Below are 27070 nucleotides of genomic sequence, written 5' to 3' on the forward strand. Positions count from 1 at the left end.
ACTTTAGGAAAAGACCCAATATGTGTCAGAAAATAGTAGTTCTACAAATAAATCCATGTTATGGATCAAAACGTGGAAATTGTATCCACAAATTAACATATTGCAGGCGTTTCAACTGTGGTAGAAGCGGGATAATGGATTTATAGGTGTGGGGTAATCTCGTAACTGCATTATTTTCTATAACCTGAACAATTGCAGTTCAATGTACTATATAGTTCTGCCTTGACAGAGATGAATTTGTCAATAATTGATGTTCATAATCTCATATGGTTAATGTGTATATTTTTATGCAAATTCTATTTGACTTTCCTAATTAGTAACAAGAGACAATTTTTTGAGTGACCAACATTTGAGTGAATGTTCCACATAATCAGTACTTGTTTTCATTTGTACAGATTTTTGATATTTATGCAGAGGTAGTATTATTGAAAGAAGTTCAAACTATCTGTACCCCATTTTCACTTGTATGGAAAAGGGCTTGTTGTGATTGCATTATGTTACCTAGCTAATGAAATATTTAAGCAGTTAGAATGAAATTTAAACGTAAAGGTTGTCAACCTGAGTGGGTGAGTTTGACATAATCCGTGTGGACATCTGGAGGAGAAGCAGTGTGTTGTTCCCCTCCTCATCCACCAATGTCCAATCTGGTTCACAGAGAGGTGGCACCATCCTCCTCTATCCGCTCCACCTTCAGAGGCAAGACACTGCCCTGACACTCTGCCTTTTCTCCTCCTTTCTGCAGTGAGGCTGAGGCCCTCCACCCAGAAGGTGCTGTGAGCGAGGCCAGCGCTGCCCAGCATGAAGGAGGCTCTGAGGAGACACAGCAGGATGTGGGCAGTATTGTACTTACAAAAACAGAAGAGGGTTGTGAAGGAGTTGATATTGATTACAAACAGGGGCAGAGTGAGCGGGAGCTGGAAGGGAATGAGGAGGAGGAGGAGGAGGTGGAGGAGGAGGTAAAGCTGGATGAAGTCAAGCCAACGGTGAAGGAGCAGGAGCAGGAGCAGGGGCAGGAGCAGGGGCAGGGGCAGGAGCAGGAGCAGGAGCAGGAGCAGGAGCAGGAGCAGGAGCAGGAGCAGGAGCAGGAGCAGGAGCAGGAGCAGGGGCAGGAGCAGGAGCAGCAGCCACACCAGCAGGAAGATGAAGAGGAGGCAGTAGGAGGCTGTTGGGGTGCAGGCAGAAGAGCCAGTCTGCACCACACCACGTCACCCATTAGAGTGCAAAGAAACAGCAGCTGCTCCCATGCTCAATCTGTGGCTGACTATGAACTCTCACTTGACCTCAAAAACAAGCAGGTAGGGATGCTCTGCAAAATAACTCATATTGGTCATATTGGAGTATTTTGTGTGTGTGTGTGTGTGCTTGTGTGTCATTTGAGAATTGATGACCCTTTTAACCTGTTTTAACTTAACTGGTTGAAGTTGCAATTCAATTGCCAATTTTGGTGTTGGTGGAAGATTACAACAAATTGATTTTAAATCAGAAGCTTTGTAATCTTTCTAATTTCTTTTCATTATAGATTTCTTTAGTTTAAGGATCTGAAGAGAAAAGATCCCGGGCCAGATTCATGAATGCGTGGAAATGTGTTCTTAAACCGCCAACGTTTTCTTAGCTGTGCACTGATTATTAAATTGAAGGCGCATTCTCGTACACTTGAATGTGCATACACAAACCAGGTCCTTATAAGGGACTACAGAGCCGTGTGCACGCAGAATCCACAGGAAACACGAAAGCAACTGTAGACTGATCAAAATCACATAAAAGAGGAAAGCGAGCAGAGGTTGAGGTACTGTTGCAGATTGTAGATTTGTCCATTCTATTCCACAATGGCTATAGCCACGCGATTGAGTTTAGTGCTTATTTATTTATTCCATTTGCAGTGTTCGTGAAGTGCTTTTATTGCCCCGTAGAGTCATGACTATAAATGTGAAACGTAACTGTTAATGATACAAATATTTGTGTAATTATTATTATAATTATTTAAAACCGAGGATATCTGTAGAATTGATGTGAATCCAATCACCAACGATTTCTCACAAATTCAGCCCTTAAGAACATGGGGGCACTCTGGCCTATCTACGACTGCTTTTCTTAAATCCTGTTCTTAGCTAGGAACGAATCCCTGATACGCAAACCAAGAATGCCAGGATTGTCCTAGGAGTTTTTTCTTTACTCTGTTTGAGAATGAGGTCCAAAGTGAACAATTCAATTTTTTGTGCAAGATGAGCAGAAATGGAGATAGGGCAGGCAAAGAATGCTGGCATATAGGGTAGTGAATGGGATTGGTAATATGATGGTTGATATGAGAAAACAGAAGTAAACATAAGTCCCATAGTGTTTTGTAGTGAGATATGAGACCAGACATGGTGTTGTACTTTGAGGATGAACAAATTGAACAATTCCTTTGAAGATATGATTGATGAAGCCTATGAAAGGAGGAAACTAAAGTACGCAGAACCTGTAGTGGAAGTGATGGTGTGTTGTTGCCAAGCAAACGTTGTTCAAGGTTGGTCAGTTACAGCAGTTTTAAAGAAGTTACCAAAGGCTCCTGAAGGGGCTCAGCAGTTATTATGGCTGAGGCATTCACATGGGGGCTTATGCCCTTATCCATATTACCTGAACAAAACTGACTCCATAATATGCACTGGAGTTTGGCATTGGAACCATCATCAAAGGAGTTCAGTATGGCTGAAGAACCTTGTTGGTTTTGGCATTCTGTAGAACCCACACGAGGCACAAACAGTAGCTGAAGATGTCTGGCACAGAAGCCCAACAAGATGCTCATCAGATGGGCATGAGCAGCAGCTGAAGAACCTGACTGGTGCATACAGCAGACATGTACTGTGCATGAGCCTAACTCTGGGCAGCAACTGAAGAACCTCACAGGTGCATACAGCCGACATGTACTAGGGTCACAGGGGTGGCGCTTTGAGGATGGTGTTGTTGTTCAGTATTGTTAAGTTATCTCTTTGGGGATGGTGTTGTTGTTCAGTATTGTTAAGTTATCTCTTTGAGGATGGTGTTGTTGATCAGTATTGTTAAGTTATTTGTTTGAGGATGGTGTTGTTGTTCAGTATTGTTAAGTTATCGCTTGGGGTTTATGGAGTATCCTGATGAGTCTTAGTATTTTTTCAATGTGATGTTGCAATCTGGCCATAGGTCCATATCCACTTGCAAAAGGAATTTAAAAGTTTGTCCTGTGTATGACTAAAATTGTCTCTGTGTCAGTCTCACCAGGATCTTGAGAGGGTTTGTCGTGATGTTTAAGGCAAAACATGACATGAATATGCAGTGGGAATTCTCAAAAATTGAGATTAAAATTGTGATGATGGCAGGTTTAGAGTTGAAATATCTGATCACTGATGACCGTGACATCTAAAATGACTCATGGCTGTCCAGCCTTTGGGCCAATTACTGCTTAATTACCAGATAAGTGCTGCTCTTAGGTACATAGATATGATACTAGACGTACACAATAGGTTTCCTTTGTCCTGGTATCTCCCTGGACAGACTAGAATGGCTGATCTTGCATGTTCGCCTGATTTGTAACACAGTGGCACTTTAGAGAGAGCACAATTTTAGAGATTACAAGGATTTGATTTTGACCTTCAATCTCAGCATCTGTAAAGTTTTGCTTTTCAATGTGCCATTTTTTCATACATATCAAATTCTATAATTTGTATCATTCATCATAATCCAACACCTCCATACAAATAATTGGTTATTCTTGTGTATGAATACATTCAAATTACCAAATTATTGAATCCACTTTGGACAGAGAGAGCTTTCAGGTAATCAGGTGGTGGGGTGACGCCAGTGCTGCAGAAAGGAGATGACTTTAAAATATGTTAATATTATTATTTATGGCAACCTGTTAACTTGTTTGTATCGATGGTCATCAGTGGCCAATTAAATTGAAATACGTTTTCTGAAGAACACACAAGGAGACACTTATATAATCTCATTTAAAGGAAAACTCATTTAAAGGATTTTTTAACCTGGGCCTTTTAGATCTTTTTGGGTCAAAAGTGTTACTAGGGACACGGTCAAAATAGGTCCAGTCTTAAGCTAGAACGCCAAAACCAGCAACCGCAAAACGGCTATACACTGGAATGCTGTAAGTCAAAGTAAACTGTTTGTTTTTCTCATTGAGAGGCTCCTAAATGTTATTCCAAGTGTCTGACAGCATGGGTAGGATTCCTACAGAGATACACCTGTCTATGTTTACCTCAATGTTTACCTCAATAAAGAAACTAGAAAATGACTGTTTGTATCGCCAGTGTTCTATTGATCTCTTCCGGACTCTGACGTAGCAAACCATACAGTGCCTGTAGTCGATTACTTCTCCTTTTGTAAATGTACAAAAACAGCCCACCACCACGATAATCAACTACAGGCACTGAAGGGATTCTACAGCAGAGATCAGAAGTAGAGAAAGGTAAACTACTGACTGTAGAAGTAACAGACTAACAGTCCATAACAGTTTACTGATGAATTCAGATTTAGCTGACTCGGGACCAGGACAGCATGCAGTCATAGAACTATGAATTCTGCATTGAGTCAGGACATTCTGCAGCCTTACGTGAGTGGGTGAAGGGTGAAATGAAAATTAACAGAGTTTAGGTCTCTACAAATGTGCCAACTTCAAAATACAACAACTCAATAACACTTTAAGTTGGCTTTCCAAGGCATGATTACAGCAGACGAAATTGTGTGTGACCAACTCACAGAAGATGAAGCAGGAATGTTATGTAAAAAAAATCCCACTGACATTATTTTTTAGTCCTAGTTTGTGTGCAATATGTGCGGCTGCATTTTGTATCAGTTGGTTGCTTTTTAGTGAATGGTTGCTGCATCTGGATAGTTGCTAGCTTTTAAAAGCTTGAGTATTTGCAGATTTACATTTGCCCCACTTTTGACTAGTATGTATTCGATATAGGTCTATTAGCCTATAAGAAATAGAGTGTATGAGAAATAATCAGTTCTTTAAAAGGGGCAACAGTCTCTGGAACATTATGAAGATTCTGGAGTTTCTTGTATCCTGGTGTTTTTCTGTATGGTGCAGGGAAGACCCATTTATTATTAAAATAAAAATCCCAAGTATGGTACCTGACACTAAAGAAATACACTGTACATAAATGTATATGTAAAAGGTACGGTCTGCAGTTTGGTGAAAGGCTGTTGATATTTGAGCCCAAAAGCCAATCAAGTTACAACCCTTCCTTCCATACTCCAGAAGCAACGTGTTGACGGGCTGGAGTTTATGACTCATTTCCCATTTATAGAGCCAGGGCTATGCAAAAAAAACACATTTTTTTTCAATAACTGTTGAGCCGTCATCACAATGTCTAAACATAAATAAAGCTGATCAACCTATTTGCTGTTTAATTACAGCTATTTGCTATATTAAATCTAATATTGACAAATATGTTGGAACTTTCTCTGCTGTTTTCTTTACTTATGTTTAGTGCAATAGAACACTGTAGGTTGTGCATTGATGTGGTAGTGCTTTAGACGAAACATACTTTGTTTATGAGGTGGATTTCAGTGTCTTTTGTCCTCTTGTGTTTGTTGGTGCATACTAAATTGAAGTCATTTTTATCTATTTTATAAGTTTAGCTTGTCTGTTTGGATGTTAAACCAGTTTCTGCTTTTCATTCTTCTCTCCAACAGATCGAAATGCTAGAGCACAAATATGGAGGCCACCTCATCTCCCGCCGCGCCGCCTGCAAGATCCAGACAGCCTTCCGCCAGTACCAGCTCAGCAAGAACTTTGAGAAGATCCGCAACTCCCTGCTGGAGAGCCGCCTGCCACGCCGCATCTCGCTGCGCAAGGTGCGCGTGCAGAACACAGAGGGCTTCTCAGCTGAGCGGGCACTGGCGGAGGGATGTGGGTTGGCAGGTATCCCCTTGGCGCGCTCCCCATCCCTACCAGCCACTGTTGGGGGCACTCTTACAGACTTAGAGGATTCTTTTAATGAACAAGTGCAGTCACTGGCCAAGTCCATTGATGATGCGCTTAGTAATTGGAGCCTGAAAACTATATGTTCTTTACAGGATGGTAGCACATATCAATTCAGCAGTGAGAGTTTCAGCTCAGCAAGGACACTACAGGGTCTTGGAGAAGAGGACGACATGTTGAACCCTGCGGGCCTCCAAAGCCACATAACAACGCAGGTGGAGAACCATGAGAACATATCCCGCAACACCAGCAAGTTGATGATGGCTTTTCGGGATGTGACAGTGCAGATTGATAGCCAGAACTTCCACGTGTCATCCTCTGTGATGGAGTCTTCTACGTCTGTGTCGCTGGGAAACTTCGTCCAGCTGGGAGATGCAGGGGAAGATCCAAGAGATTGCCAACCCCTGCCGAAAGAGAACACTGTGGCAGCAGAGCAGCCGCCCGTAGCACCACCCGAGGAACCAGCTCCTACGGAGATAGAGTTTGGGGAGGGCCTGGACGATGAATTTCCGGCACCCCCAACCAGTGTGGAAGAGATTGTGGAGGAAGAACAGCCACCATTGGAGGATCCACCTCTTCCAGTACCTCTAGCCCTAGAGAAAGCAGAGGTTTCTGAGGAAGAACTTACAAGAACAAGCACAGAAGCGGCTGCTTCTGCAGCACCTCCACAGGCAGTAAGGGCTGGTATAAGCACACCTCCAGTACTAGAGGCGCTGGAGTCCAAGCACAGTGAATTAGAGGCGACAGAAGACAGCTCAGAACAAATAAGCAGCAGCAGCACATCAACCTCCGCCCGCTCTGCCTCTGAGGCTTCCTCCAAAGAAGCCCTTCAGACTATGATCCTCAGTCTACCGCGCTATCACTGTGAGAACCCCGTCAGCTGCAAGTCCCCTACCCTTTCCACCGACATCATGCGGAAGCGTCTCTACCGCATCGGCCTCAACCTCTTCAATATGTGAGTATATTTTATACTTGGCCTCAACCTCTTCAATATGTGAGTATATTGTATTACTGGCCTCAACCTCTTCAACATGTGAGTATATTTTATCACTGGGTTCAAACTTTTTAATATGTGAGTATATTTTGCAAAGGATAAATTCCTGCTTGTTCCAGGTGTGAAGAGACAAGTTTTGGTGACTGTGCCAAATTGTGGGTATCAGTTCCTATAGGCAATCCAAGCACAATGTTTATATTTTAACTTACACATATAAGGTAGTATATGTGAGACCGGCAGATTGGGGTACAGGATACTACTACATTTATGGACCCCTACCTCCTCTCTCTTTACTGAAATAAACTAAACGTTTGGCTAAGGTGGTCAAGTCTAAAGGCTACATTTAGCATGAAAACATTTTTATGATTGGAAGATATGTAGGCTTTCTTTTAGGGTTTCCATCAGCATCAGTTGAGGTTTATATAGTGTTTCCCACAGGTCTAAAGTGTACTTGTGGTGCTAGCCAATGGAAAGGGTCAGCACTACCTGCCAGCACAAAAATGGCCTTCTACATGTAAAACAACAAATAAGCTTTGTGTGACCTTTAACACAATATTTTGATTCATTGAATATTTCTATTCATTTCACAGATCCACATAGCTGGCATAGAGTAAAAAAAAAGAATGGTCCTCTCATGCGCCGACATAATCATACTAGTTTTCTGGTGAAAATAGATCTCTTGTTATTATTTTTCTTCTTCTCCTTCGTCTGTTGACTTTAAATTACGAATGCATGTATACGTTGAACGAATACTGACATCCAAATCAAGTAACGTTACTTATGCCCATTCCTAGCTTCTAGCTATTTATCTCTCTTATCTTATCTAATTTTAAAAGAGTTTATTACATTTTGTGACTTAATCAATTGATGTGGTCAGATCTCACTAGTGTTAAATTAAGTGTTAAGGTAGATATTTTTGTGAATCAATGTACAATTTTCTGTGTGCATAAGTTAATTATGAAGGGTTGCTAAAAGAAAGAACAGAAGGCTAGTACTAATAGATGTAAAATGATTTATATGCTTTCTGTTCAATTGAGCAATATATATGGGCCTGTAAAGTAGTAACTCCAACTTTTTGGAGCAGTGGGCTTTTGTTTTTCAGGGAAAAACTGCTTAGCCCTACACATTATTACAAAACCTTGTATGGCGTCACATATGACTTCATGAAGAGTATTTGGTAAATAAACAGCATTCGACATAAGGCAAAGATGTCATCAGTGCCATTTTCAAGTGGTAAAAGAAGCTTTATTATACATTCTGATACTTCAAGCTGTAAGGGCTTATACTATAACATGGTAATGCTCTATGAGTGCAGTCAATACTGTGCATACACATACTTGTGTCAAGCATTATTCATTATTTATACCCTTTATGAATGTGTTTATAATGGTTTGTGAGTACTGGGTTTAAGTTAAGTGTAACGCCTACCTTTTTTGTCAGTGACTGGCCATAAATGTTTTCAAGCTTTATTGTCTTGTCTGAACTATTTCTTCTGTTCTGTTCATTGGTTTATTTTATGGTGATTTTTGTTTTTGCATTTTGTCAATAGAATATAGTTTAAATTTATATATAGTTTGTCTCTGTTCTCGTGATGCAGAAACCCAGACAAAGGCCTTCAGTTCCTCATCTCCCGGGGGTTCATTCCAGACACACCCATTGGTGTGGCCCACTTCCTTCTCCAGAGGAAAGGCCTGAGCCGGCAGATGATTGGAGAGTTTCTAGGCAGCAGCAAGAAGCCCTTCAACCGGGATGTGCTTGAGTGAGTGAAAATTTGTATTCCTCTACTAGGACAACTTTGGTCAATTGCCACAATATGCAAGGTGTGATAAAGGTTTGGGTAATTGTGAAATGTCAAACTCTTTCAAAGTTTTCATTCATATTGAGTCATGTTATATGGGGCTTTTCTCCCAAGCTGCTCACTATTTAGGTATAATGAAAGCAAATAGCAGGGAATATCAAGGTAAACCAAAATTGAAAGGGGAGTGCCATGAAAACTCACTTGACTCACTTTTGATTAGCAGTGAAGGACAAATGCCTGCATAAAATGCCTGCCACATATAACTTTTGTGAGACTTGGGGCCTGATTTACTAACATGTGACCGCTGCTTAATCTGCGCTCGCACATTAACGCACAGTGTTTTTGCGCATTTTACTTGGTATTTATCAAACCAGATCACGCTGGGCAATCTGTGTTTACTCTGCCCTATAGGGCCTGATTTACTTACACTGCGACCGCTGCTTAAACTGCTGTCGCACATTAACGCACGGTGTTTTTGCGCATTTTCCATGGTACTTATTTAGGAAGAGAAAATGAAGGTTCAGCGAGGTGGAGATATACAGCCGCGGAAAAAATTAAGAGACCACTTCAAAATTATCAGTTTCTCTGGTTTTACTATTTATTGGTATGTGTTAAAGTAAAATGTACATTTTAGTTTTATTCTATAACCTACTGGCAACATTCCTACCAAATTTCAAATAAAAATATTGTCATTTAGATCATTTATTTGCAGAAAAATGACAATTGGTCAAAATAGCAAAAAAGATGCAGTGTCTTCAGATCTCGAATAATGCAAAGAAAACAAGCTCATATTCATTTTTAAACTACACAATACTAATGCTTACACTTAGGAAGAGTTCAGAAATCAATATTTGGTGGAATAACCTTGATTTAAAATCACAACTTTCATGTGTCTTGGCATGCTCTCCAAAAGTCTTTCACATTGCCGTTGGGTGACTTTATGCTACTCCTGGCGCAAGAATTCAAGCAGCTCGGCTTCTTTTCATGGGTTGTGACCATCCATCTTCCTCTTGATCACATTTCAGAGGTTTTTTATGGGATTCAGGTCTCGAAATTGGGCTGGCCATGACAGGGTCCTGATCTGGTGGTACTCCATCCACACCTTTACTGGCCTGGCTGTGTGGCATGGAGCATTGCCCTGCTGGAAAAAACACTTCTCAGAGTTGGGGAACATTGTCAGAGCAAAAGCAAGCAAGTTTTTCTTCCGGGACAACATTGTACTTTGCCTGGCTGAGGTTTGTAAAAGACCATAAGGATTGAAAAAGCGGACTGGAGGTTCTTCTAAGTTCGTCTTCTCTGATGAGTCCGATTTCACAGTAGGTGCAAGACTCTCTGGCTTGTAGGCCTCTCCAGGTCTCCGTCTAACCATCAGACGACCATGTGTTGGGCAAAGCTGAAAATTGGACTCATCAGAGAAGACGAACTAGAAGACCCTCCAGTCCGCTTTTTTCAATCCTTATGGTCTTTTACAAACCTCAGCCAGGCAAAGTACAACGTTGTCCCGGAAGAAAAACTTGCTTCCTTTAGCTCTGACAATGTTCCCCAACTCTGAGAAATGTTTTTTCCAGCAGGGCAATGCTCCATGCCACACAGCCAGGCCAGTAAAGGTGTGGATGGAGTACCACCAGATCAGGACCCTGTCATGGCCAGCCCAATTTTGAGACCTGAATCCCATAAAAAACCTCTGAAATGTGATCAAGAGGAAGATGGATGGTCACAAGCCATGAAAAGAAGCCGAGCTGCTTGAATTCTTGCGCCAGGAGTAGCATAAAGTCACCCAACGGCAATGTGAAAGACTGGTGGAGAGCATGCCAAGACACATGAAAGTTGTGATTTTAAATCAAGGTTATTCCACCAAATATTGATTTCTGAACTCTTCCTAAGTGTAAGCATTAGTATTGTGTAGTTTAAAAATGAATATGAGCTTGTTTTCTTTGCATTATTCGAGATCTGAAGACACTGCATCTTTTTTGCTATTTTGACCAATTGTCATTTTTCTGCAAATAAATGATCTAAATGACAATATTTTTATTTGAAATTTGGTAGGAATGTTGCCAGTAGGTTATAGAATAAAACTAAAATGTACATTTTACTTTAACACATACCAATAAATAGTAAAACCAGAGAAACTGATAATTTTGAAGTGGTCTCTTAATTTTTTCCGCGGCTGTATATATATTGGTTCACGTTCGCTCAATCACTGAACCTGATTCAATGTGTGCGCTGCTATATTGTTGTTCTGCCCGCCATCACCTACAGCGAGATGTTTAAAAGAACGCGATTATAAAGAATATGCTATTGGTGGCATTAATGCATAAACTGTCTATTATAACAATATAGATGTGTACATGGCGAGATTAATAATTTCTACAAGGGACATGGGTTCACTACAATATAAACTCCTCAAAAAAAGTTCGGAAACATTTCTTCAGTCGATTATCCCTCCCCTTTAATAATACCAATTGGTATTGTATTGTATATCGTTGGAAAGCCTGATTAGTCACCTTTACAACCAGGTACAACTTGTAAGGATCGTGCATTCGTGGAATGAGCAACACAGCTAACTGTGTGGGTAGCGGCCCACATTTTTTTGCCAAAATCCCCTGCAATATTCTTCTGTTGGTATTCACTCTTGTTTTGTGTTGGGTGATTCTCCCACAGTATTAAGGAAAAAACAACACATATTGACCATTTTTACACTTTAGGAGTTTTCTGTTGTTTCTGTTGTTTTACCATGATTTTCAAAAGATTCCAGCTCCATCCATCCATCCAAGACAAATAATTTTGAAATGGAGGGCATTCAACATGACCGCATCTCTGCCTAGAAGTGGACGCCCATCAAGACCATCACCAAGAAGCACCAGAAGAAGAATAAATCAGGTAAAAGTCAACCCACACATCACCTCTAAAGATTTTCAGACCTCTCTGGCAGCATCTGGGGTAAATGTACATGGGTCTACAATCAGACGAAAATTGTTGGTTTTGATCGTGACAAAATAATTCTATCTCGGACTCATCTGTTTAAAGAAGGGACTTCCAGAAGGCCTTTGGTTTAAGTGCTCTCGGGCAAAGTTGAAACGGGCAGTTTTCTTCTTTCTCCAGAGCAGAGGCTTCCTTCTAGCAACCCGATCATGAATGTCATGTCTATTCAATTTTCGTCTGATTGTAGACCCATTTACATTTACCCCAGATGCTGCCAGAGAAGTCTGAAACTCTTTAGAGGTGATGTGTGGGTTGACTTTTACCTGATTTATTCTTCTTCTGGTGCTTCTTGGTGATGGTCTTGATGGGCGTCCACTTCTAGGCAGAGATGCGGTCATGTTGAATGCCCTCCATTTCAAAATTATTTGTCTTGGATGGATGGATGGAGCTGGAATCTTTTGGAGATGGTCTTATTGCTTTCCCAAGACTGATGGGCTGTCAGAACCTTCTTCCTGATGTTCTCGGATATCTCGTTTCCTTTCGGCATTGTTGATCTGTGTGGGTACACCTTGGCACTACAGTAGTTTGGTTGGTTTCCTCTCTCTTTTAATCTGTGTTGCCCAAACCTTTCCCTAAGGATGTCTCAGATGATCGGTTTGCTTAATTGACTAATTAAGCACCCAAATAAGTTTCACTGAATCTGTTACCTGCTTGACTTTACCAATTCAGCTGGGGGTTCACTTACTTTTGAAATGGACTAATTCCATGTTTCATGTAGTCTTTTGGCTACTCAAACAATTCCCTCTAAAAAAAAGTACATTCAAATGATAAACATAAACCTGACATTCCTTCTAAGGAAAATTGGTGATGAAAAAAATGAAAAATCATGGTAAAACAACAGAAAACTCCTAAGTGGTCAAGGGGTTCACATACTTTAAAGTGGCACTGTAAGTCAATGTTAATGTTGACGGTGGAAAGGGGAATTCACTTTTCCACAAACTGGTTGAAATTATCCGGAGGCCAATATTTACAGTGAAGGCTGAGATATAGGCTACCAACTGCTGATGCTATAACTGTTTGAAATGATCCGATGCCAATATTTGCAATGTTGTCCAGAGTTTACCAACTGATGGAATGGAATGTGATCGCTGGGTGGAGGGTTGGATGTCTCTCTGATCTGGTCCAGTAATTGAAGTATTGCGTGGCTGGTTAACCTGTACCGTCTAATGATTTGTGGATCGCTTAACTGAAATAGTGTTATACGAGTTGAAAAAAATATTTCTGTGCGCTGTCTATGTCTTCGCCTTGCTGCTGCCATATCAACGTTTTCAGACTCAGTGGAAATGCGCTTCCTGGTTAAGACGTGCTTTTATGAGGCGGAGAATTAGCGCACAAATCGGAGACCTGCGCTCGCCAGGCAGTTTATTAAATACCACGCAATACATCATTGGGCGCACTCCTCCCATTAAAGTGCGCTTCACGCCTACGTTACCACCCACGTCTCCGTGCCATCCCACCTGTTGGCAGGTACACACCCTCAAAGCGTTAATTTGCGACTCTACTCAAATGCGCCCCCTTAGTAAATACCGTTTTATGTTTACGACCGCTATTTTACGCCAGAAATGGGCGCAATCCTGTCAGTAAATCAGGCCCTTGGTCTGACGATAATCTGTGTCAATTTTGGTGAATATTAGAAACAAATTGTGGCCTTTGACATGAACCCTTCATGTTTTGACCTAAGGACGGCTTCAACTCAAGTATTTTTTTCTTTGCTTATTGCACTGCGACCCTAGTCGTCAAATGAGGCAAACATTTTTCAGCTTTCAAAGTCAGCAAATTATTTGTGCAGCTTGATCTAAACTGTGAATGGTCAAATTTCTGGAAGTTTAGACAACATTTGTAGCAATTGAGTAGGTAGTTGTGAGTAGGTTTTTGATAAAGCCCAATATGAGCTCTGAAGAGGAACGTCTTTAGTCTTGATTAAAAGATTATTCCACATAAGCGGGGCTCGATAGCAGACGACTCTGCCTCCAATTGTGCTTTTTGATTTTCTTCGTAATTACAAGGAGACCTGCATTCAGGGTGTTATGATGTTATTGTTGGGCAGTAGGGGACAATTCATTTCTTGAGGTAATTTGTAGCTAAGCCTTTGAGAGATTTGATTGTTAAAAGGAGTACCTTCTTTTTAAAGATTTGTTTTTGGGCTTTTTGCCTTTAATGAGATAGGACAGTGAAGGTTTGGACAGGACATGAGATGTAGTGAAAAGGTGGGGAGTGGGAACGGAAAATGACAGCGGGTCGGATTCGAACCTGTGTCCCTGTGGGCATTCGAGCCCATATATGGTCGGGGCTACTGCTTACGCCACATTTCCCCCAACAAATCTACTTTTGATGTAGAGCCAGTGCAGGGAAGTACAAGTGAGATGTTCAACTTTTTTAGTTCTAGTAAGTGTGCGAGCAGCAGCATTCTGTACTAGTTGGAGGTTCTTTCTTGAGTTGTTGCTATATCCTGGGAAATAAACAACCCAAGACAATTGGCTCCCGACATCTGCTCATTCCTGAGCTCTCCGTCTATTGGATTACTGTTCCTGTCCCAACACTCCACGCTTGAGTTCTGGTTCTCCCCCAGGATCCCTGTTCCCGTTCGTTTTTATGCTGCAGCTATTCTGTTCCCCGCCCCTGCGCGTTTTTTCCAGAGTTTGCCTGTGTGTTCTGTTCTGCACCCCTGTGCCTAGTTTCCCAACGTTTGTAGAGTTTCTAAGTTCTTTGCTATAATCTAGTAGAGTTTCTAAATTCATTGCTGTAATCTACCCGATAAACAGGGCTGTAGTGGAGGGTAAACGCACGTAAACGCAGTTTACTCACCTCTGGAATTTTGGAAATAGCGTTTACGCACCTATAAATAGCGTTTATCCACCTCTAAGAGGCGTTTACGCAGCTCAAAGTTTTCTGCGCCTTGTATTCTTCAGTTGGAATAATCTGAAATAAACTTGTGTCATTTTAAAACACCTAATACTACGTTTCATGGTTGAACATATAAACACTGTAGTCTGAATCATTTTCTACTCCTGTATTATGGTCTGTGACCCTCCAATCAGTGCCTTGTGGCTGCAGCGGCGACACCAATCAGTATCCGGGAAGGATGTAAACACATACAAGTTCTGTATTAGTCTGCCTACCTACCTGTTAGGAAAAGATTACCGGTAATTAACCATGGATATCAGGCGATTTTTGAAGTGCTCCCACTCCCACAGATGCCCGCAAAAAGCCTCAAGTTCAAAGTAAGTCTGAAGAAGATTAATTCACGTTTTTAAACGTTGTTTTGGTTCGCACAACATCGCATTAAGACAGGGACAAACGCTATTAATAACGTGCTTTCAAATACGATGATGCAGGTAACAAGCCAGCCTTCCCGGTTCCATCTAAATAGGCCTAATAAAACGTAAATTCTTTCAGCAATTGAAAATGCTGGAGTAATTATCTTCACGCATATCGCTGCAGATAAGGCTAATTTATTGAGAAATTGCAGACAGATTATGTGCAAGCCAGTTAAGCTAGCTAAGTGAAATGTTTTAGCTTAGCTATATAATCTTCCATGTCGATGTCATTGATTGTATAGGACTTTAACTGATAACATAATGCAATATAGCCAGGACAGCATTACAGAGTGCCAGCGCTTTGTGTTGCGTTACTCCGCATCGGGTTGCATGGCGTCGAGGTCTGTACGATCACAAAATTCATAGTTTACCCACCTATAATTTTACCACTACAGCACTGCCGATAAAGTTTAAACATTCAAAGTTCAAGTTATTTCCAGCGTTTGGCATGTAAGTATCTTTATTTTTGGTTTGTTTGTAGCATTTTGAGTTTTACCGTTATTGAGCGTTATTCCTGTGAGTCTTCCCTGACTGTTTTCCATCCCCCTTTCCCTGGCTGTATCAATAAAGAACTCTGAAGTCCCGTGACACTATCACTTACTTTGCAGACATTTCTGACAGCTAATGACAGTAGCCGCATATGTGTGCACGTGCACAGCATGTATTTTGAAGTCCTATGTGTTTGTGTTGATGCGCTAGTTTAAGTATGTTATGTATGTGTTTTTCTTTAGTTGTGTAGTCGATGAGATGGACTTTTCGGGGATGGAGTTGGACGAGGCACTTAGGAAATTCCAGGCACACATTCGAGTTCAAGGGGAGGCACAGAAGGTGGAGCGACTGATAGAGGCCTTCAGGTAAGAAATGACTGAGATGTAATTTAGCTGAAAATACTGAAGAAAAGGTTCCTGTCTTCCAAAGCAAGGTGTGATATACTTTTTGCATACCATAACTGTTAGGTGAAAATTCACTCAAGTTAGCTCAGGACTCCGGTGTTGTAGATCAGTTTATTTATTCAGTAACAATTGCAATTGGGCTAGCTCACAGCACATGGTTGTAAGTGAAGCAATTTCACAAACATCTCACAGGGCTTATATACTTTAGATGTATCTAAGTCTGATGCCATATGTGAGGGACCGAGCCAGCCATCCCATGGGATATGGGCGACTGCAGTTGATGGTTGGGGTCTTCCCTCTTTGAAAAGGCAAACAAAATGGCTTCAGGTCTGCACTTAGCTGTCTGAAATCTACTGCTGCTATGTTCCCACTTGCTTGACTGGTAGTCGCTAGTCTTTGAAAGTTACAAAGCTTACTAAGAATCTAAGACGGCTCAGAAACTTAGAAAGTAGTAAACCATCAGATTATGACCTAATGATCATAATAAAGTTAATTAAGCTCAAATCATTTTAGAAAACTGATTGCTTGGGAATTATCAAACAAAGATTTGATTATGAATTATTCTTTCAACTGAGTTTGTGGTAAAAACGCATTTGTTGTGTTAGCTTGGGTAAATTAATCACACTGTAGTCACTACGTTCTGTGTTTCAACTAAAAGCTATACTTTTTAGTATATTTAATGGCATTTTATAAAGATGTGAAATTTGTAAAACTGATTGTACCCTATCTCTTTTCAGCAAGTTTAACGTCTACCCTTCAAGCACTATAGGGTTAGTACTATGTTGACTTTTACTTTGTTTTTGAACATATATTGATGCCTGTCTCATTCTCTTTCTTTTCAGCCAGCGTTACTGTATGTGTAACCCAGATGTGGTGCAGCAGTTCCACAATCCAGACACCATCTTCATCTTGGCCTTTGCCATCATTCTTCTCAACACAGATATGTACAGCCCGAACATAAAACCTGACCGCAAGATGATGCTGGAGGACTTCATCCGGAACTTAAGAGGTAAGATGGGAAACCAATAGAGAATGGAAACAACTTGGTTTTAAAGGTACTATATGCAAGCTGTCGTATAGTGAGCTAAATAATGTCATACGCCACAGTCTAATCATATTGGGGGCAGTGAATCTCTGTGTTTGTCCAATTCCGCAAGGCTACTTTGTAACATGCACACATTGATATGATTGAAAGACATCAAGGTGACCATTAGTGTCTCCATCAACATAGATTGATATTTAATCACACATCTAAAAGATGCTAGCTCTCTGTCTGTGGACGGCAATATTAATGAACAATTAGACGTTTAAGAAGAAGTACATGTCAATATTAATGAACAATTAGACATATAAGAAGTACATGTCAATATTATTGAACAATTAGACGTATAAGAAGTACATGTCAATATTAATGAACAATTAGACGTATAAGAAGTACATGTCAATATTAATGAACAATTAGACGTATGGGAAATACATGTCAATATTAATGAACAATAAGACTTATGGGAAATACATGTCAATATTAATGAACAATTAGACGTTTAAGAAGAAGTACATGTCAATATTAATGAACAATTAGACATATAAGAAGTACATGTCAATATTATTGAACAATTAGACGTATAAGAAGTACATGTCAATATTAATGAACAATTAGACGTAAGAAGTACATATCAATTTTAATGAACAATTAGACGTATGGGAAATACATGTCAATATTAATGAACAATAAGACTTATGGGAAATACATGTCAATATTAATGAACAATAAGTCATGTCAATATTAATCAATGAGCCCATATTCAGTTCTTCCATTAGCATCACATGATTAATGAGCAGTCAATGTTAATGTAGAATTGATGTACACTGTACATGATACATACAAAATTAATGGTGGATAAAATGTTGAGCCGTAAGGGTAGGAATTGGATACAAACCTAGGTTAGGGGAAGGGAAGGGATTGGAGGTGAGAGAGCCTCGACAAAGCCATAGGATTACAGACCCTGATTAGGGTAAAGGAAGAAACTGGGATGCAAACCCTGGTTACCTTTGGCAACCACCAGAGAGAATGACAAGTAATATGGCCACCTCATCAGTATCAAGGACATAGCACAATATGATACATAGAGAGAGGAAGAGGTAGAAGGAGAGTTTGCCTGGCATGGTTTATGGAAGTATGTTGCAATGGTCTTGATCTTCATGCATTATTCCTACCTACAGATAAATGTTTTTAGTCTAGAATTAAAGATGGAAAGCGTGTCCACTTCTCTGATGGAGACAGGAAGGGGGCTCTATAGCAGAAGGCTCTTTCGTTTCCATGGGAACCAAAGAAGTAGTGTGCCTAGGCAGCCAACAGGAATAGCAGGTGTGTTTATCTGTCCTTCACATGACTTACAAGCCTCTTTCATTTACTTCTTCAGGAGTGGATGACGGGGCCGATATACCTCGGGACATGGTTGTAGGCATTTATGAGCGTATTCAACAGAGGGAACTTCGCTCCAATGAGGACCATGTCACCTATGTTTCCAAGGTGGAGCAAAGCATCGTTGGAATGAAGACAGTGAGTACTGTATGACCCAAGTAGTAAGAGTTAAATTGCATAAGGAAGGCGTATAATAAACACAATCTGTAAAATGTGTCTCTGTCTCACTTCAGGTGCTTGCAGTTCCCCATAGACGCCTTGTGTGCTGCAGCCGCCTCTTTGAAGTAGCTGATGTAACCAAGGCTCAAAAACAGGCTGCTCATCAGAGGGAGGTCTTTCTTTTCAATGACCTCATCGTGGTGAGACATCGCTTTTTTCTCCATTCTGAAGAGTATGGCCATATTTCTTATCCAGCAATGTAATGGATCGTTATTATTATTTATTACACGGCTCTTCTTAATGCTGTAGAATGCTTCATTCACTTGAATGGGGCTTCCCAACGTTCTGCGGTCCGTTATTAACCGATAACGGACCGTTGCTATGCAATAATGACCGCTGTCACGGAAAGTGGCCTTTTTGCCTCTGATTCACGTCTTTCATAGCACTCCGCAAGTAGTCCGGTAACTTATCAATGGAGTTTCAGCGGACGGTTTAGCAGCTGTGTTCTAAAGCATGTTCAACGTCTCTGAAGTGCAACGTCTTTCGCAAACTATTTCTCTGCTTTTGAACACTACGTATTGTAACAAATACATTGTAAAAAGACACACTGTGTTAAGTTATTTTTGAAGTTTTGGCAAGTAGCCGTATAATTCAATTCAATTAAATTCAATTTGATTTATATAGCGCCATTACAATACAATTGCCTCTAGGCGCTTAACAGAGCTCAGAGCCTAAACCCCCTTAGTGCATGCACAATGGCAACAGTGGCAAGAAAAAACTCCCTGATAGGCAGGAAGAAACCTTAAGCAACCAGGGCACATAAGGGAGGACCCATCTGCTTGAGGTCGGCCGGGTGGAGAAAGGAAGGTGGGACGGGGTGAAGGGGGAGGGTTGTGTGGCAGAAGGGGAAGGGAAACAACAGGGGTTGTACACAGCCAGCTTTTGGTCGCTCGACATAGTATGTATACAGACATCCGGTGGTAAATACATGATACAGGCAAGACCAGTTTACTGTACTCATAGGGTTACTGTTACAGGGGTAAGGGATGTAGGGACAGAGAAACATTTCAGTGGTGGCAATAATGTATATTGTATATAAATGCTAGAATAGGGTATGGGGTAGAGTAAGTGTACGGCAATGCAGTGGCGGTGGGTGCAATTGGCCGAGGGTTTCTCCAGGTAGACCAGGTGGAGAGACTACAGCAGCGTCCCATGGCGGAGATAGTCTAGATTAGTAGGGAAAGAAAAGGGAAAGAAAAGGAAGAAAATGAGTGGGTAGAGTTCAGCTGTCCATGTGCGTAGATGAGGAGTGGTGGGGGTGAGGAGCAATGTTTCCACTTCCATCAGCGATTGGAACATGCTATAAGGGAGAGAGAACATTTATGTTAGTAAACATCAATTTCAGAAACAGATAGGGAGATGCATTTGGGTAGTAGATATAACAGTAGGCTATATGGCTATTTTATCAGTGTTATTATAGGCATAAGCAATATGATATGAAAGGAGAGAGAGAGAGAGCGAGAGAGTAAGAGAAAGGGAGAAGATATGTTTAGTAATGCTGGCATTTATCATTTAGTTTGGTAGTGTACATATGGGGATATCAGTCGTAAGCTTTAGGGTTGCAGGGTACACAGCAGTGCCCAATTAGCTGGTGACAGTTGCAACACGCGCTGTATGCTGTACCCGGGATCCGTAAAGGCCCTCCTTCACGGTTCAACATACGCTGTCTGTAGCCCAGTATTGTTGATAAGGGGGGTATTGCATGTGTTTAGATATGTTTAGTTATGCTGGCATTTAGCATTTTGTTTGGTTTAGTACATATTGGGATTTTAGTCGTAAGCTATGTTAGGGTTGCAGGGTACACAGGCTGGTGACAGTCGCAACATGCGCCGTATGCTGTACCCGGGAACCGTAAAGGCCTTTCTTCACGGTACAACATACGCTGTCTGTAGCCCAGTTTTGTTGATAAGGGGGGTATTGCATGAAAGAAATCGGCAGGTTGCAGCGCTTCTAACAAACAGGAAATGATGAATCAATCAACCCAAACCAAACTCTCATCAAAGAAGCTCTCAGCACACCTTTCTTTGCCTGAGTTGGCTCACGAGTAATTGAGTTGGCTCCTGGTTTGCGTTGTGCGCTTGCGCTTCAGTCTATTCCATCACAGTCTATTCCGTCACGGTCGACGCAATTACTTTTGGCTATAGGATGCACTAAAGAGGAATGTCTTTAGTCTTGATAAGCAGGATAACGTATAGAACACCGGTCATTATCGGGAAAATAAGCCCCTTAAGGGTGAAGCAACACCCTTCCGCTTCGCGTCAGGGTGCTGTTCGCACTGTCGGACTTATTTTCCCGATAATGACCTGAGTTCTATACATTATCCCTTACATAGTTATTATTAAACGGTCATTTTGTCTGGATTTTGTAGTCTACCCGATATATTGATTTTATGACTGATCACATAGACCTGCAATAACTAGTATTGTATGAGTGAATTTCTTTTTTAAGGTGAGAAGCAGTTCATTGACTCCCAATTCCTACACTTTATCCTTATGTACTCGAAAACCTTGGAGAATACACTGAATAGGCAAAAATAGTACAAACTCATCTGAAAGATTTGTCTGCATACCATAAAAACATGACACTGATAATGTAAGAATGATTTAATATAAATTATTTTAAAAAATATTTTTTTACATTGTTCACCCCCTAAGAGTGTTTGGTGTCAGGAAGTTTTTGTGCTTCCTTCTTTATAATAAGCTATAGAGCCTTCAAATGAGAAATGTCCCCTTTTCCCAGTGCCTTCTGCATCATTGCACCCAAATTGTGCTGTTCATGTACCCTTTAACGGAGGGGGCATAAACAGTTAGAGGCAGACAAATATACTAGTAAGTAAGTTTTTGTCTACCACTGAAAAGTTTGTAAACTGAAGTAGTCATGTATCACAACATGCCTTAATCTTGCAGGGAGAGGCTCTTATGTACAGATCTATGTGATGCTGTATTGATACTACAGTCTTGTTGTTGTGCATGTGCTTATCTCACCTGCCAGATCCTGAAGCTGTGTCCAAAGAAGAAGAGTACTGCAGCCTACTCCTTCTGCAAAGCCATGGGACTGCTGGGCATGCAGTTCCACCTGTTTGAAAATGAGAGTAAGAACCTGGAGAATTATGCAAAACTTTAGGAACTTTCACTCTCATCATCATTTCACATGTTAAAATAGCTGACATCACAGCACAGTCATAGTCTTTAAATGATGTGTATGGTGATTTTGTCAAATGACGTCGCAATTCTAAAATAAGAACTTTAGCAGTGTAGAGCAGTATCTTGGAAATGGCCAGGAAGTGACTGCTGGTTAACTGGGTTTCGGTCACTTTTTTATTCTCGTTCCATTGTCTGACAACAGAAACAAAAAAATATGTAAATGAGAACAGCTTTACTGTGATTTCTCCTGTATTACAATTCGGTACACATGAGCACATAGCAGGAGAGAAGCATATAGATGTAACCAGTGGCGGATCTTCCATTAGGCAAACCTAGGCAAGTGCCTAGGGCCCCAACCAAATCTGTCTTTATTAGGGGCCCCCAAATCTGACCCCCCCAGCCATTACTTACGTAAAGTAAAATAAAAAAACACATTTCTAGTAGAAAAAAATAACAAAAATATCAACATAACGCCGAACTAATGCCTAAATAATAATTTTCCAGCACACATGCCCCCCTCCATTGTGCATTGGACTAGTCCAGAATATGATGACGTAGTAACGCGCGCAGCGCGAAATAACGTTACTTCAAACCAAAGCAAAGGGATCTGTATGCGACTCGGTGAAAATGAAGCGGGATTATGATAGTGGTTGTGCTAAACGAAAGAAATGTGAACAAACAGGGCAGACGCTTTACAAGCACGCACTACTATTTGAACATGAAAAATGGCGAAAAAATCCAGAGGTCCTGGCTTGTGTACAGTAAGACGAAAGACCGCGCTGTTTGTTTCTGTTGTCGGCTGTTTGGCGATTGCAATAAGCAGCGGTTCTGCACTGACGGCACGAACGACTGGAAAAATGTATCAGCAGTCACTCACTCACATACTCTCTCTCTCACTCACACACAGACACACACACACACACAACACACACACACACACACACACACACACACACACACACACACTGTTTTGCCACTCATACTCACATGAAATGGTGAAGGCAACAGGGAAAATGGACATTTGAAGATGGAGAACTTAACCACTTGCACACCTAAACACCCCCCCCCCCCCCCCTCTGTCTCTCTCTCTCTCCTGTCACTCACTCACTCACTCACTCACACTGAACCACTGCTTTGCCTGTCTCTCACTCACACACACAGCCACTGTTATTCCTGTCCACACACAAAATCTTTTCGTTGGTCCTGTGTAAATGTAAATGGTGGTTTTCATAGACTAATATCCATTTTGTATCTCTGGCAGAGAATGGAAATTCTAATATCTCTCACTCTCTCTCTCTCTCTCTCTCTCTGTCTCTCTCTCTCTCTCTCTCTCTCGTTTGATCTGAGTAATAAACATGTAATTTTGGCAAAGGCTGGAGAAATCTGAAACTGATTTTACTGTGGAGAGTTGAGTGGCAGTGCACTATGGGTTTATTGCGATTCTAAGAGTATTGGGATGGTTATTTGTTTTGTGTACGTGTTTCAGAAATGAGGGCCCCATGTCTATATTTTGCCTAGGGCCCCAAAATGACACCATCTGACAGAAGGCATATAGATGTAATGGGCTGTCAGAAGGCATGTAGATGTAACGGGCCACAGAAGGCGTAATGTACGACGCAATGGCATCACCTTATTCTAAATAGATAGCTTGAACCTTTTGTGTTCCCAAGGGCCGTAATTTGAAAGCACAAGGTAGGCGGCACACAGACCTTTAACCCCTAACAAATCTGTTACATCTATATGCCTTCTGACAGATGGTGTCAATCTGTTACATCTATATGCCTTCTGTCAGGTCTTTTTTTCTTTTTTATGTGCATTGCCAAACGCCTCAATATACAGTATGACCTTAATGTACACTTGTGACAAGGAAGTGTTATGCTATCATGATTATTATAGACAGTTTGCTGACATCTGTCATCAATATTAAATAGAAACAAAAAAACACCAAAATATCCTTCTCTCTTTCTCTCTCCCTCATCAGATTACTCCCATGGCATTACAATCTTGTCTCCATTCTCTGGCCTGGACAAGAAACAGATCCTGAGTTTCTGTGCACAGAGTGCAGAGGAACTGCTCAAATTCCTGGAGGACCTAAAGGAGTCTATTCTAGAGGTGTCTGAGATGGAGCAGATACGAATTGAATGTAAGTGATATGTGTGTGTTTAGTTGCTATTTCACAGCTCTTCAGAATGTTCCAAAAAGTTCTGTTGATTTGAATGCTCCACCCCACAATGGCAGGTCTGTTATTCCTGTATAATGACCGCTGCGAAAAAGTAATGGCCGCTGTCATTGGCAAAGGGTTTTGTGCTTCTAATTCACAACCTTCTTATCATTCTGCAAGTAGTCGGTCATTAAACGTAAAAGAAAGTCATTGTAACTTGAAGTAAGCAAGTAATGGGTAGCTACGCAACACCTGAAACTAAAGTTCTATTTGCATGAAGAAAAACCAGCTAATGCACTGGTTAACTATTTATGTGGTTTGTGCTCTCGTTAATTAATGAAGACTAAACACGTAATTGTTTTCCTTGCAAAATGATTTTAGGTGTGCTAATTTTTGGACTTCAAATCCTGTTGAGACACATTTTACTTTGCTGATTAGTTTGATACATTAATCAAAGTATACATCCCAGAATTGTATAGAAAATGCATTAGTATACATTTAGTGGGGTAACATTTGATTTATTTGATCATGGTCAGACAGTAGGGGGTTTACATGAGTTCCAATTATTATTCATCAAATGCCGTTATTGTATGTTACAATTCACCATTCACATTCATTCAAATCAGAAGGACTGAAAGAGTTTGAATGTTTGCACCCTGCCAATGTTTGTCTGAAGGGCAGAGTGATGAATGTTCTGAAATCTAACTCTTGACATCCTTTCTCCCTGTAGGGGAACTGGAGAAGCAGCAGGGGACGAAGCTGCACCCGGCCAAGTGCAGCAGCAGCAGCCAGTTCGACCAGAGAGACAGACAGAGCTTCCCTTTAGGTATGGTTTCTGAGTTTGGCATGAGAGAGACAGTTTGACCTGAAAGACAGACAGTTTAACATGAGAGACAGACAGTTTGACATGAGAGACAGACAGGTTTACCTGAAAGACAGACAGTTTAACATGAGAGACAGACAGTTTGACATGACAGACAGACAGTTTGACCTGAAAGACAGACAGTTAAACATGAAAGTCAGACAGTTTGACCTGACAGACAGACAGTTTGACCTGAAAGACAGACAGTTTAATATGAGTGACAGACAGTTTAACATGAGAGACAGACAGTGTGACATGAGAGACAGACAGTTTGACATGAGAGACAGACAGTTTGACATGAGACAAGAGACAGGCAGTTTGACCTGAGAGACAGACAGTTTGACAAGAGAGACAGACAGTTTGACATGAGAGACAGGCAGTTTGACATGAGAGACAGACAGAGCTTCCCTTGAGGTATTGTTTCTGAGTTTGGCACAAACTGTTGAATGTTACACTGACCATAAAGCAACTTCATACTATTCACAATATTCTTAAGATGCAGTGGAGATGTAGTTATGAGTTATTCATACACAAGTTAATATATTTGCAAATATGGTTATTATTTCGTAATGAGTATAATTCAGTCATAGAGCTTCTTAGTGTTTGATTGCAGCTCTTATATGTGTGTCTGACTCCAAGGAAAGCGGGATTTTGATGAGAAGAGTGGAACTAGTGCTGTAGAGGTAAGTGTCCATTACTCTGATCACAGCCAGGTAAGTCAGGTCACCACCAACTTGTGCATATGTATAGGCAAACCAGTATAAGCCATCTTGTAATATCTAGAAGTGTCTAATGTTAAGCATAAGAAATCCCCTATACATTGGTTAATTTTTTGACAGACTCACAAACTTCCCCAACAGTATGCAGTCAGTGCCTTCATGCACAGAAGTGAAAAGAAACGGTAGAGGGTGGTTTCCCTCAGGACCTCAGTCCTAATGGTCCAAGCAATCCACAGTTTTTCCCAATTGCTAACATACTATAACCAGTTTCCTCAGCAAGAAAACCCATACTCTTGCCTCAAAGGGCAGGCACTTTTCACACACATTTCAGACACAATTCAGTGTGCCCATTTGGCAACACATGCAACTAACACAGCACAGGGTGCATACCAACGGACTATACATTATCCCTTACATATTAGATACATGAACCCATAAGGTCTGTAAAAATGTTTATGGGAGCAAAATTTACTTTTTGAAACATAATTTACTGATGATCAAGAAGACATAGTGCATTTATTTATTTATATATGGAATGGTACACAGATGTACAGAATCAAAGACGTTGTATACATAGATGCATTGGTGCCTCCTGACAAAATTCTCACATTAAGCAAGACAATTGTATCAATTTGGGGTTAACTTTTGGTCCACTAGAAAGCACTAGAAAGCACCACATACCATGTTCAGTTTAGTTTTTTGTTGTTGATATTTTTTATTCTTAAATTGTTGTCTAAAACACATTCCTAAACAATTGGGACGAATAACAATATGAAAACTTGAATACAGTAGAACTTCCAGTAATAATCAGGCCATCAACAAACACCTGCCTCTTATTATTAATAATAATAATAATAATTCCCGGGTAGGACATTTGAATCAATCGAATAACTATCAGTGCCAAGTAGAATTGTTTACTCGCTGGGCTTTAATGAAAGCAGAGGCAAGAAGTGTCAATAATTTCCTTCACATCCTCTCACCCCTTCTGGTCCGCTCTAACCCCACCCCCAACCCAGTGCATGTCTGCTTTTGATCCGTGTTCCCCAGAGGGCGTGGTGGCTATAGAGGAGGACAGTCTTATAACATTTGATGCTATCTCTGACTGTTTTCTAAACTAGGTGTCAATTCACAACAGGCTTCAGACGTACCAATTCAACACCCCATGGAGCCCAGAGAGCAGTGCCCTACTTAACCAGCTGGGGGAGCTGTGCCATCTGCAATACCTGTCTCAACATCTGTCAGCATCCACTTCACCTGTCCACCTCAATCCTCCTGTCGCCCTGGCTGAGCTGCAGCCAAACCCCCTCATCCATCGCCAACAGATTGTGAAGGTGATCGTCCTGGACAAGAGTGGCCAAGTGTGCATGGAGGCCTGTCGCAGTCGTAGTCCCACACATCAGCAGCTCATCCAGGGTACGGTGTCAGCACCACTGTGCTCACCTATCAGGAGAGGAAGCACCTCAGAGGGAAAGAACAGCTCCCAGCCTCCCTCCCCACCCCCACCACCCCCTTACTGTCACTCCTATCCATATATGTCCCTTGATCCACACCCTAACCTGCATAGAATACCCAGTGGCTCACGGGACCTTATGTGA

The 27070-nt window shown here is 41.1% G+C and overlaps 1 protein-coding gene across 1 annotated transcript; it reads left to right on the forward strand.

Moving 5' to 3' along the window:
* Positions 1 to 1220: 1220 nt before the first annotated feature.
* On the forward strand, positions 1221 to 27070 carry iqsec3a (IQ motif and Sec7 domain ArfGEF 3a; the record flags this gene model as incomplete). The annotated part of the gene is made up of 12 exons (XM_080851751.1): positions 1221 to 1295; positions 5674 to 6917; positions 8554 to 8715; positions 15785 to 15907; positions 16789 to 16955; positions 18370 to 18509; positions 18605 to 18730; positions 21582 to 21681; positions 23715 to 23876; positions 24625 to 24720; positions 25396 to 25469; positions 26594 to 27070. Exons 2-12 carry the CDS (start codon positions 5680 to 5682, stop codon positions 27068 to 27070), a joined length of 2865 nt encoding a protein of 954 aa, XP_080707877.1. The 5' UTR covers positions 1221 to 1295; positions 5674 to 5679.

Source organism: Sprattus sprattus (genome assembly GCF_963457725.1).
Source record: "Sprattus sprattus genome assembly, chromosome: 14".
NCBI classification, from domain to species: Eukaryota; Metazoa; Chordata; class Actinopteri; order Clupeiformes; family Clupeidae; genus Sprattus; species Sprattus sprattus.